Source organism: Salvelinus namaycush, chromosome 9, assembly GCF_016432855.1.
Source record: "Salvelinus namaycush isolate Seneca chromosome 9, SaNama_1.0, whole genome shotgun sequence".
NCBI lineage: Eukaryota > Metazoa > Chordata > Actinopteri > Salmoniformes > Salmonidae > Salvelinus > Salvelinus namaycush.
This window is the reverse complement of record NC_052315.1, coordinates 41,264,021-41,275,913: the sequence shown is the minus strand read 5'-3', so window position 1 is coordinate 41,275,913 and position 11,893 is coordinate 41,264,021. Positions and strand designations below refer to the sequence as shown.

At 44.6% G+C, this 11,893-nt stretch overlaps 1 protein-coding gene across 1 annotated transcript; it reads right to left on the bottom strand.

Moving 5' to 3' along the window:
• Positions 1 to 3,276: 3,276 nt before the first annotated feature.
• Positions 3,277 to 11,465, bottom strand: LOC120053503 (pannexin-2-like). The gene is made up of 5 exons (XM_039000633.1): positions 11,237 to 11,465; positions 5,708 to 6,822; positions 4,834 to 4,960; positions 4,410 to 4,598; positions 3,277 to 3,587 (listed from the first exon to the last, which is right to left on the bottom strand). Exons 1-5 carry the CDS (start codon positions 11,463 to 11,465, stop codon positions 3,277 to 3,279), a joined length of 1,971 nt encoding a protein of 656 aa, XP_038856561.1.
• Between the last annotated feature and the right edge of the window lie 428 nt (positions 11,466 to 11,893).

Here is an 11,893-nt window from a genome sequence, read left to right as displayed (position 1 = left end):
AGAATGACTGCTTCTTCCCTAAATAGTTCTTGCATAGTTTGGAGCTGTGCTTTGGGTCATTGTCCTGTTGTAGGAGGAAATTGGCTCCAATTAAGCGCCGTCCACAGGGTATGGCATGGCGTTGCAAAATGGAGTGATAGCCTTCCTTCTTCAAGATCCCTTTTACCCTGTACAAATCTCCCACTTTACCACCACCAAAGCACCCCCAGACCATCACATTGCCTCCACCATGCTTGACAGATGGCGTCAAGCACTCCTCTAGCATCTTTTCATTTTTTTTGCGTCTCACGAATGTTCTTTGTGATCTGAACACCCCAAACATAGATTCGTCTGTCCATAACACTTTTTTCCAGTCTTCCTCTGTCCAGCGTCTGTGTTCTTTTGCCCATCTTAATCTTTTCTTTTTATTGGCCAGTCTGAGAAATGGCTTTTTCTGCCTAGAAGGCCAGCATCCCAGAGTCGCCTCTTCACTGTTGACGTTGAGACTGGTGTTTTGAAGGTACTATTTAATGAAGCTGCCAGTTGACGACTTAAGGCGTCTGTTTCTCAAACTAGATACTCTAATGTACTTGTCCTCTTGCTCAGTTGTGCAGCGGGGCCTCCCACTCCTCTTTCTATTCTGATTAGAGACAGTTTGCGTTGTTCTGTGAAGGAAGTAGTACACAGCGTCATACAAGATCTTCAGTTTCTTGGCAATTTCTCGCATGAAATAGCCTTCAGAAGAAAGGTCTTTGTTTCTGGCCATTTTGAGCCTGTAATCGAACCCACAAATGCTGATGCTCCAAATACTCAACTAGTCTAAATCAGCATAACAGTTTTCAGCTGTGCTAACATAATTGCAAAAGGGTTTTCTATATGCCTATGTACAGTTGAAGACAGAAGTTTACATAGGCTGGTATCATTAAAACTCATTTTTCAACAACTCCACAAATTTCTTGTTAACAAACTATAGTTTTGGCAAGTCGGTTAGCACATCTACTTTGTGCATGACACAAGTCATTTTTCCAACAATTGTTTACAGACAGATTATTTCACTTATAATTCACTGTATCACAATTCCAGTGGGTCAGAAGTTTACATACACTAAGTTGACTGTGCCTTTAAACAGCTTGGAAAATTCCCGGAAATTATGTCATGGCTTTAAAAGCTTCTGATAGGCTTATTGACATCATTTGAGTCAATTGGAGGTGTACCTGTGGATGTATTTCAAGGCCTACCTTCAAACTCAGTGCCTCTTTGCTTGACATCATGGGAGAATCAAAAGAAATTAGCCAAGACCTCAGAAAACACAATTGTAGACCTCCACAAGTCTGGTTCATTCTTGGGAGCAATTTCCAAATGCCTGAAGGTACCACGTTCATTTGTACAAACAATAGTACGCAAGTATAAACACCATGGGACCACGCAGCCGTCATACCGCTCAGGAAGGAGACGCGTTCTGTCTCCTAGAGATGAACATACTTTGGTGCAAAAAGTGCAAATCAATCCCAGAACAACAGCAAAGGACCTTGTGAAGATGCTGGAGGAAACAGGTACAAAAGTATCTATATCCACAGTAAAACGAGTCCTATATCGACATATCCTGAAAGGTCACTCAGCAAGGAAGAAGCCACTGCTCCAAAACCACCATAAAAAAGCCAGACTACGGGTTGCAACTGCACATGGGGACAAAGATCGTACTTTTGGAGAAATGTCCTCTGGTCTGATGAAGCAAAAATAGAACTGTTTGGCCATAATGACCATCGTTCTGTTTGGAGGAAAAAGGGGGAGGATTGCAAGCCGAAGAACACCATCCCAACAGTGAAACACGGGAGTGGCAGCATCATGTTGTGGGGGTGCTTTGCTGCAGGAGGGACTGGTGCATTTCACAAAATAGATGGTATCATGAGGATGGAACATTATGTGGGTATATTGAAGCAACATCTCAAGACATCAGTCAGGAAGTTAAAGCTTGGTTGCAAATGGATCTTCCAAATGGACAATGACCCCAAGCATACTTCCAAAGTTGTGGCAAAATGGCTTAAGGACAACAAAGTAGGTATTGGAGTGGCCATCACAAAGCCTTGACCTCAATTCTATAGAAAATTTGTGGGCAAAACTGAAAAAGCGTGTGCGAGCAAGGAGGCCTCAAACCTGACTCAGTTACACCAGCTCTGTCAGGAGGAATGGGCCAAAATTCACCCAACTTATTGTGTGAAGCTTGTGGAAGGCAACCTGAAACGTTTGACCCAAGTTAAACAATTGCTATGCTACCAAATACTAATTGAGTGTATGTAAACTTCTGACCCACTGGGAATGTGATGAAAGAAATAAAAGCTGAAATAAATCATTCTCTCAACTATTATTCTGACATTTCACATTGTTAAAATAAAGTGGTGATCCTAACTGACCTAAGACAGGGAATTTTTACTCGGATTAAATGTCAGGAATTGTGAAAAACTGAGTTTAAATGTATTTGGCTAAGGTGTATGTAAACTTCCGACTTCAACTGTAGATATTCCATTAAAAATCTGCCATTTCCAGCTACAATAGTCATTTACAACATTAACAATGTCTACACTGTATTTCTGATCAATGTGATCTTATTTTAATGGACAGAAAAATGTGCTTATCTTTCAAAAACAATACATTTCTAAGTGACCCCAAACTTTTGAGCGGTAGTGTACGTAAATGTGATATTTCATTATTACATTTCCAAAAACCTGTTTTTGCTTAGTCATTATGTGGTATTGTGTGTAGATTGATGAGGGGAAAAAACTATTTAATCCATTTTAGAATAAGGCTGTAAAGTAACAAAATGTGGAAAAAGTGAAGGCCCTGATTACTTTCCGAATGAACTATAGATTGTGTGCTTTTCTAAAATGTGTTTAAAAAGCTTCAAACCGTATGTCTTCCCTATTCTCTTTCTTATCTTTTTCATTAAGAGCTGCTTCCTCTCCAAGTCAAGAACATGACCAACAAATGCTCCATTCAACTGTGCAGGATCTACAAAGATAATGCTCCTGTGTGCATTTCAACGAAGTCTTCATGTGTGGAGAGAGTAACAGCAGTCAGATGACTATGGGTAGATCAGAACACATTGAACCACTTCCTCTCTTATGCTCCATCTTGTTAAATCTTCAACACTCCAGCTAAAAATTCTGGTTCAGCACCATCAGCACTCGCACTCAGTGCCTTCACCAGAGGAGTAGTGAGGTATGAGCACAGCATAACTAGGGGTCAGGGGGACAATGTGGCTTTTGGCTATAGGTGGGATGGGACGTGTGTGTCTCCTCCTTAACACTCCCCAGCAGAAATCAGTTCCCCCCCGGGTCTCTCAGACAGTCTGGCCCCCTGGCCTCTAGCCTCCTCTTCCTCCATACTGAGTAGCTGATGCATACTGAGCAGCTGGTGGGAAGGGATCCGAGTGAAGACTGCAGGCTGGGCATCTTCAGGCTCCTCTTGCTCGATTAGGGGTTCTGTAAGGTGGCGGTCAACAAGAAAGGGTGGGTTGGGGCTGGGAGTGGCACCGTTCATATAGGTGCTGGTGGGGACGGTCATTGTAGAGAAGACTGTGTTGGTGGATTCTGGAGTGCGATCTTTCTTTTCTAAAAAGAGAGAGAGAGAAAACAGAACGGTACACAGGCCCAGAATTTTTCCAGACCACATGACCTAACCCGGAAAAACATTAGACCCTAGTTTTTGCCTACTTGTACACTCTTAGAAAAAAAGGTGTGATCTAGAACTTAAAAGGGTTCTTCAGCTGTCCCCATAGGAGAACACCTCGAAGAACCCCTTTGGTTCCAGGTTAAAATAAGTTTCAATCTGGAACCTAAAAGGGTTATCCTATGGGGGACAGCCAAAGAACCCTTTTGAACCCTTTTTTCTAAGAGTGTAGCCCAGAGATCATCAACTACATTCAGCTGTGGGCCAATTGACCGCAAGAAGCCCAAACAGATATGTTTGACTAACACATAATCACTTCAATCCTTGCTTACAATCACATCTCTCTATTTTGCATTGGAATACTTGGAAACAGATTTCTAAGATTAAAATCACTGATTTCCTGGTGTTTTTACAGTCTTTTATGTCCAACAATGAAAATTATGCACATGATTATTATTATTATTTATTGAAGTATTTGCTCAGAAAACTTGAGGGGCCAAGTAAAATCACACGTGGGCCGCCAGTTGGGGAATCCTGGTGTAGCTTATAAGGACGAATTGGTCATGAAAAACTCTGGGTTCTATATATTGCAAATAAACCTCACCATTCCATTAAGTGAAGTGTTCTGTTAGTGGGCTATTTTTCACCTTTTTCTCCTTGATCTAAAACATCAACAAGAATCAGGGGACACAGGAGTATATATAGAATATGGTTTGGTTGCCTTGGTGACAGATCCCTCCTGAGATTAAGCATGGCAATCTTACCTGTGATAGAAGCGGAGACATGGACAATGGTGTGTGTGCCCTCGATGAACACCGCGTCCAGGGTGTGGTCTGGGGGTAGAGGCTCTGCGCTGACTGTCTCTACTTTGGTGGGCTTACGGATGGTCAGCATGTACGGGTGGACATCCAGGGAAAAGTTGCGACTATGCTTTTTCTCCATCGTGCTCATATCTGCAGTCGGCATTCAACAGATTCAACAGATATGGTCAGCGGAGATGGAACACAACAGTGGGACTGAAAAGTGCACAAATTGCACAACTTTATGTACAGCATGTGATATTCCAGAAGCAAAAGGTTTAGTCAAATATACAAAATAGAGTCCTATAGCAAAATTCTGAGTAACCATAAACGTTACCTTCATTTACCCTAATTTTCTACAGTAATGTCACTGCTCTCAGTACAGTACCTTTAGCAGAGTACTGTGTGCTCTTGCTTAAAGGAGCGACGTAGCTCTCTGCCACTGTTTTCCTCCTCACCAGTTTGGGCTTCTCAGGCTTAATGCTGTTCTCCAAACGCGTCATTGTCAGAGGTTCCTTCACAATGGACATGGACAGTTAGTACAATTATCCCAAGTAGGAATAGATTATTAAAGGGATAGTTCACTTTTTGGAGGTTTTCCTTACCTAAGGTTTTTCCTGACTTAGTAAGGGTTACCTCAGGTTTTAACAAACTTAAAAACAGTTTGGATGAAACGACATCACCCTAATAAATTGGCAAAAACGTAAAAAGTCAACGATCCCTTTAACAGATATAACATTATTAGTTCTGATTGAAACCGATTAGGTTCTCTGCCTTTAGAGAGTTCTAATTGAGTACACTGTGCCATCTCTTGCTGAGAGCCTAATTTCTCTATGGGCCTTTCAATCGGAAAAGGCCCATGTCAAGTCTTCACAATAAACGCTGATAAGAATATCGCTGATATTGCTCTGGTCCACTGAGTACAACCCACTGTACAGTAAGTGGTGCTTTGGTTTTTCAGCACAGTGGGTGAAGACTATTTTACTGCTTATATTAATTTACATTATTATCCTCAGTTATTAACCTGAAGGAAATCCACAGGTAACTTGAGGCCGGGCAAGTTACAAGATGAATCAAGTTAATTTGGGTCTAAAATCTGGAATCTCCTCTTTTCATGTGGTGGTAATTAGTCATAACATAAATAAACTTACTAGGTGTAATTTACCTTTAGACAAACATATAGAGTTTCCAGCCTATTATAAGTGGCCAAAATATGCAGACCTTCGACAGGCAACATTTAGGCCTAGTGTATGGGGTCCTACCTTAAAGGGCTGCGGGAGAGGGTTGGAGCTGGGGATCCACTTCATCTTCTTGCGTGGTCGTTTGATGACCAACGGCTCCCCTCCCAGCTCCCCTACCCCCAGGAGAGAGGGGTCCATATTGGGATCTAGGGTCTGGATGCCTGAGTCCCTCACAGTGGGCGTGACATCTTGGTTAGACTGGGCCAGCGCGGCCAGCAGCTGCCTCACCACGTTGTCATACATGAGGTCGCTCTCATTGGTGATGAAGTCCAGGCGGTTGAGTGACTTGATGTGGTCACGGTTCTCGTTACAGAACATGGCCAGAATGTTGATGTCGCAGAACTGGGACTTCTGCCAGCGCCTCCGCGTCTTGATGCCCACCTTGTGCAGTTTGTCGAACACAAAGTTGGACTTGCGCACCACAAACAGGTGCAGCAGGTTGACCAGGATGACGAGGTTCATGGTGCTCAGCAGGGCGATGTCCACGGCGGCCATGATCCGCTGCAGCTGCACGGCCGGCAGTTTGCAGTTGACGCTGAGCCTCAGCTCTGGGATGCTGCTGGTGTCTGGAGGCTCCCCCAGGGCACAGCTGAACTCGTTCTGGCGCTGGCGGTGCCAGTAGGCGCTCAGGTAGGAGATGGGGATGGAGCTGAGGCAGATGATGGCCAGGTGGCGCCCCAGGTACAGCTTGGCCAGGAAGTTGCTCTGGCCTCGTCTCTCCAGGTACTTCTCAAACAGGTTCTGCTCGGGGCTCTTCTCCTTCTCCGCGTTCTCGATGATCTCACGTCTCTCTTTCTCAGTGATACCCGGTCCTTTAGACTGGATCTGCTTCTCGATTTTAGGGGCCCGACCCTCGGCCGCCCGGTGGTAGCAGTTGTCGATCTCGTGAAGCAGAAAGTTGAGCTCGGAGGTAAGTCTTGTGGAGGCCATGAACTCCCAGCCGAGAGCAGGGATGTACATGATGCCAGCAAAGGCCAGCAGGGCATAGGGCAGGAACTTGTGCTCGAACAGCGAAGGTCGAAGTTCAGGCTCCACCCCGGGCACTGCGTCATGCAGCTCTGTCCAACAGTAGCCTCGCGCGTACAGGGCCTGGTCACGGGTGAAGTTGTGAGGCGTGTAGCAGTAGATTGACTCCTCTGAGAGGGAAAAGATGGAGAGAATTAGTTGTCATAATGAGACATTACAACATGACTGATGGTTATGGACGTTTGTCATCTCTACAGTAAGTGAATGAAATGAATATAAAATGAGTTCAATTGAATTGCCAAACTTTTTACAGTCAGTCCTTATAAGAATAATGTTCATTCTATAGATGTTCTTATGTGGGGGGGGGGGAAATACCATTGATCCACTTCATCATACAGTACCAGTCAAAAGTTTGGACACACCTACTCATTCAAGGGTTTTCTTTATTTTTGCTATTTTCTACATTGTAGAAAAATAGGGAAGACATCAAAATTATGAAATAACACATATGGAATCATGTAGTAACCAAAAAAGTGTTTGTTATATTTCAGATTCTTCAAAGTAGCTACCCTTTGACTTGATGACAGATATGCACAATCTTGGCATTCTCTCAACCAGCTTCACCTGGAATGCTTTTCCAACAGTCTTGAAGGAGTTCCCACATATGCTGAGCACTTGTTGCCTGCTTTTCCTTCCCTCTGCGTTCCAACTCATCCCAAACCATCTCAATTGGGTAGAGGTCAGGTGATTGTGGAGGCCAGGTCATCTGATGCAGCACTCTATCACTCTCCTTCTTGGTCAAATAGCCCTCACACAGCCTGGAGGTGTGTTGCGTCATTGTCCTGTTGAAAAACAAATAATAGTCCCACTAAGCGCAAACCAGATGGGATGGCGTATCCCTGCAGAATGCTATGGTAACCATGCTGGCTAAGTGTGCCTTGAATTCTAAATAAATCATGACAGTGTCACCAGCAAAGTACCCCCACACCATCACACCTCCTCTTCCATGCTTTACGGTGGGAACCACACATGCAGAGATCATCCGTTCAACTACTCTGCGTCTCACAAAGACACGGCAGTTGGAACCAAAAATCTCAAATTTGGACTCATTCTAAATATTCAAAGGACAGATTTCTACCAGTCTAATGTCCATTGCTCATGTTTCTTGGCCCAGTCAAGTCTCTTCTTCTTATTGGTGTCCTTTAGTAGTGGTTTCTTTGCAGCAATTCGACCATGAAGGCCTGATTCACACAGTCTCCTCTGAACAGTTTATGTTGAGATGTGTCTGTTACTTGAACTCTGTGAAGCATTTATTTGGGCTGCATTCTGAGGTGCAGTTAACTCTAATGAACTTATCCTCTACAGCAGAGGTAACTCTGGGTCTTCCTTTCCTGTGGCGGTCCTCATGAGAGCCAGTTTCATCATAGTGCTTTGGTTTTTGTGACTGCACTTGAATAACCTTTCAAAGTTCTTGCCATTTTCCGGATTGACTGACCTTCATGTCTTAAAGTAATAATGGACTGTCATTTCTCTTTGCTTATTTGACCTGTTCTTGCCATAATATGGACTTGGTCTTTTACCAAATAGGGCTATCTTCTGTATATCACCCCTACCTTGTCACAACAAAACTGATTGTCTCAAACGCATTAAGAAGGAAAGAAATTCCACAAATGTACTTTTACCAAGGCACACCTGTTAATTGAAATGCATTCCAGGTGACTACCTCATGAAGCTGGTTGAGAGAATGCAAAGAGTGTGCAAAGCTGTAATCAAGGCAAAGGAGAATCTCAAATCTCAAATATATTTTTATTTGTTTATCACTTGTTTGCTTACTATATGATCCCATATGTGTTATTTCATAGTTTTGATTTCTTCACTATTATTGTACAATGGAGAAAATAGTAAAAAATAAAGAAAAACCCAAGAATGAGTAAGTGTGTCCAAACTTTTGACTGGTACTGTATGTCTGAAGAGCTCTCAGGTTTCATTAATCTCTGGAAGACAAGGATTGCCTCGTCCATCTGATACAGACCACAGTACCCTCCAAGCTAATCATTCAGCCCAGGGCCCTGGGTCTGAACCCGGTCCTGTCCAACTGGGTCCTGAACTTCCTGAAGGGCCGCCCCCAGGTGGTGAAGGTCGGAAACAACACCTCCACGTCACTGATCCTCAACACAGGGGCCCCACAAGGGTGCGTACTCAGCCCCCTCCTGTACTTCCTGTTCACCCATGACTGCGTGGCCACACACGCCTCCAACTCAATCATCAAGTTTGCAGACGACACAACCATAGTAGGCCTGCAACAATGACGAGACAGCCTACAGAGAGGTGTTGAGGGACCAGGCAGAGTGGTGCCAGGAAAATAACCTCTCCCTCAATGTCAACAATCGTGGACTTCAGGAAAAAGCAGAGGAAGCACACCCTTATCCACATTGACTGGACTGCAGTGGAGAAGGTGGAAAGCTTCAAGTTCCTCGGCATACAGATCACTGACGATCTGAATTGGTCCACCCACACAGACAGTGTGGTGAAGAAGACGCAACAGCGCCTCTTCAACCTCAGGAGGCTGAAGAAATTTGGCTTGGCCCCTAAGACCCTCACAAACTTTTACTGATGCACAATTGAGAGGATCCTGTCGGGCTGTATCACCGCCTGGTATGGCAACTGCACCGTCTGCAACAGCAGGGCTCTCCAGATGTCACAGGAAGGCCAAAAAGATCATCAAAAAGATCATCAAGGACATCAACCACGGCCTGTTCACCCCGCTATCATCCAGAAGGAGAGGTCAGTACAGTTGCATCAAAGCTGGGACCGAGAGACTGAAAAACATCTTCTATCTCAAGGCCATCAGACTGTTAAATAGCCATCATTAGCCGGCTACCACCCGGTTACTCAACCCTGCACCTTAGAGGCTGCTGCTCTATATACATAGACATGGAATCACTGGTCACTTTAATAATGGAACACTAGTCACTTAAAATAATGTTTACATACAGCTTTACTCATTTCATATTATATACTGTATTCTATTCTACTGTATTTTAGTCAATGCCACTCCGACATTGCCCGTCCTAATATTTATATATTTCTTAATTCCATTATTTTACTTTTAGATTTGTATGTATTGTTGTCAATTGTTAGATACTACTGCACTGTTGGAGCTAGGAACACAAGCATTTCGCTACACCCACAATAACATCTGCTAAATATGTGTATGTGACCAATACAATTTGATTTGATTTGATAGTGCTGATTCATGGTATAAAACCAAATGCAGAGGAGACTGAGAAGGAGGCATCACTTCAAGCCACACTTGTATTCCATCCACTCTTTCCCTGTTATGCTGAGCACGGAAGCAGCAAGGCCATTCGGCTGCCGACTGCCGACTGCCAAGGTCTGGGTGGTTCAGGGGCAGATCTGTCCCTGAGGCGCACTTGTGACTTTCATTTAATGAGTGTTGGACCGAGCATGACAACATTGCACACTGAGTGCAGAGCGCTGAGTCAGGTGGCTGGGGGACGAGTACTGTGTCTGGGAAAAGGCTGTTTTTCGGGCTTGAGAAAGTTTATTTTATTGTTCTTTATTGTTCTTCCACCTATTTTAGGAGAGTTAAATCCACCAAAATGTGCATAATTTGAGGGCACTAACCAAGTACATCAATACAATAAGTGTGTACAATTTGAGGGCACTAACCAAGGACATCAATACAATAAGTATTGCATTGTACTTAAATGTAATATAGTGCACATTGCACTGCTGTCATCGGTTGCTGCCATGGCACTTCAGATGTGTGTTCGGCCTATCGAGTGAGTCCTATGGGTGACCCATGTTTTCGAGTTTTGGGGAGGAGCAGTGCAGAAAATGCAGAAATGGGCTCCGCCCAACACTATGTGAAATGCTCAGTCACAGCTGGCTGGTGCTGCTATGCAGACAGCCTGACTCAGCATTAAGCTACGCCCCCACCTTCCTCTCATCTCCCTCTCTGTTCACCAGAGTGGCCCAGCCTAATGTCTGCACTGATCTTTCTCACATCAAACACCAAATACATTGCATACTAACCCTCAACTCCCCAGATCTCTCTATGGTGTTCAATCATTCTGATAAAAATAACATAGAGCATGTTAGACATTGTGAATGCCAATGTTGTTGGGGCTTTGTCTGTGAGAGCAACCTTTGTTTTTGTTTTTTTCTATATACCAATGTCATAGTATGAAAAACATGAGGCTACTACAGCTGACTACAGTATCTGTGCTCTGGTTCAGTGTTAAGTGAGAGGCTGATGTGATGAGTCAACAACAACACATTAGGACAGAACGTTCCCAGCCTGCTGTGTGTGTTTGGCGTTTACAGCAGCAGCACGGCACTGTCACAGCCCCCTCTATGGGCACTCTGCTAGACCTGGGTTCAAATACAACTCTAAATCTTAAATACTATTAGCGTTTGCTCTGGTCTGCCTGCTGTGCCAAATGGGTGGGGTTTGTACTGTTGCAACTATTCTACTGGTTCAATTACCACAGACAAGCTCAATCAAATGACTTCAAATAGTATTTGAACCCAGATCTGCCGTCTGGCCGACCCACTGACCTGCGAAGTTCCTTGTGAAGACGAGGGTGACAAGCAGGATGGGGATAATGACGGTGCCGATGGTGACGACGCGGTCAAATGGTAGCTCTAGTTTGAGCTGGACCATGAGGCCGGCCAGCATGCCTCCCTTCTCATCCTGGGAAGAGCCAGGCAGAATCAGCTCCTTCAGCTTCTCCCCCGCCAGCAGAGCCGTGGCCATGTCTAAGTTCTGCTCGAGGATGTTCTGCATCCGGCCTGAGAAGACAACTGGCGCCCCCTCCTCCTAGCTACCTCCACCCACACAAACTGGGCTACTTCCACACACCAAGGACTGGCTGTCTCTGGGCCAGACCTGGTTATGTGGCTATGTAAAGTCAGTAATGGCTGGGTCTTGATGGATAGTCTCTTGGGTGTCTTGGGATCTTCACTGACTGTGAGTGGGACCTCCCACCTTTTGCCCCGTCCTCCTAGCTACCTTTACTCACACAGGACAGTCTGGCGTATGTTCACTGAGAGTGAGTGGGACAAACAATGCTCTCTGACTGTCTCTTCCAACATTGAGAAAGGACGTTAGGTTCAGTCAGTGGTTTTCAGTGTGTTCCAGTTGTGCTGTGTACATTCTGTGCTTTTGTCCTCTCTCACCTTCACCTGGCTTTGGTCCACACACAGTGTCAGGTT

Coding starts and splice junctions, on each gene's coding strand:
- LOC120053503 (XM_039000633.1), bottom strand. CDS start 11,465: ATGCAGAACATCCTCGAGCAGAACTTAGACATGGCCACGGCTCTGCTG. Junction 4,961..5,707: donor CTCTCCCGCAGCCCTTTAAG/GTAGGACCCCAT, acceptor TCCATTGTGAAG/GAACCTCTGACAATGACGCG. Junction 4,599..4,833: donor CACACAGTACTCTGCTAAAG/GTACTGTACTGA, acceptor TGCCGACTGCAG/ATATGAGCACGATGGAGAAA.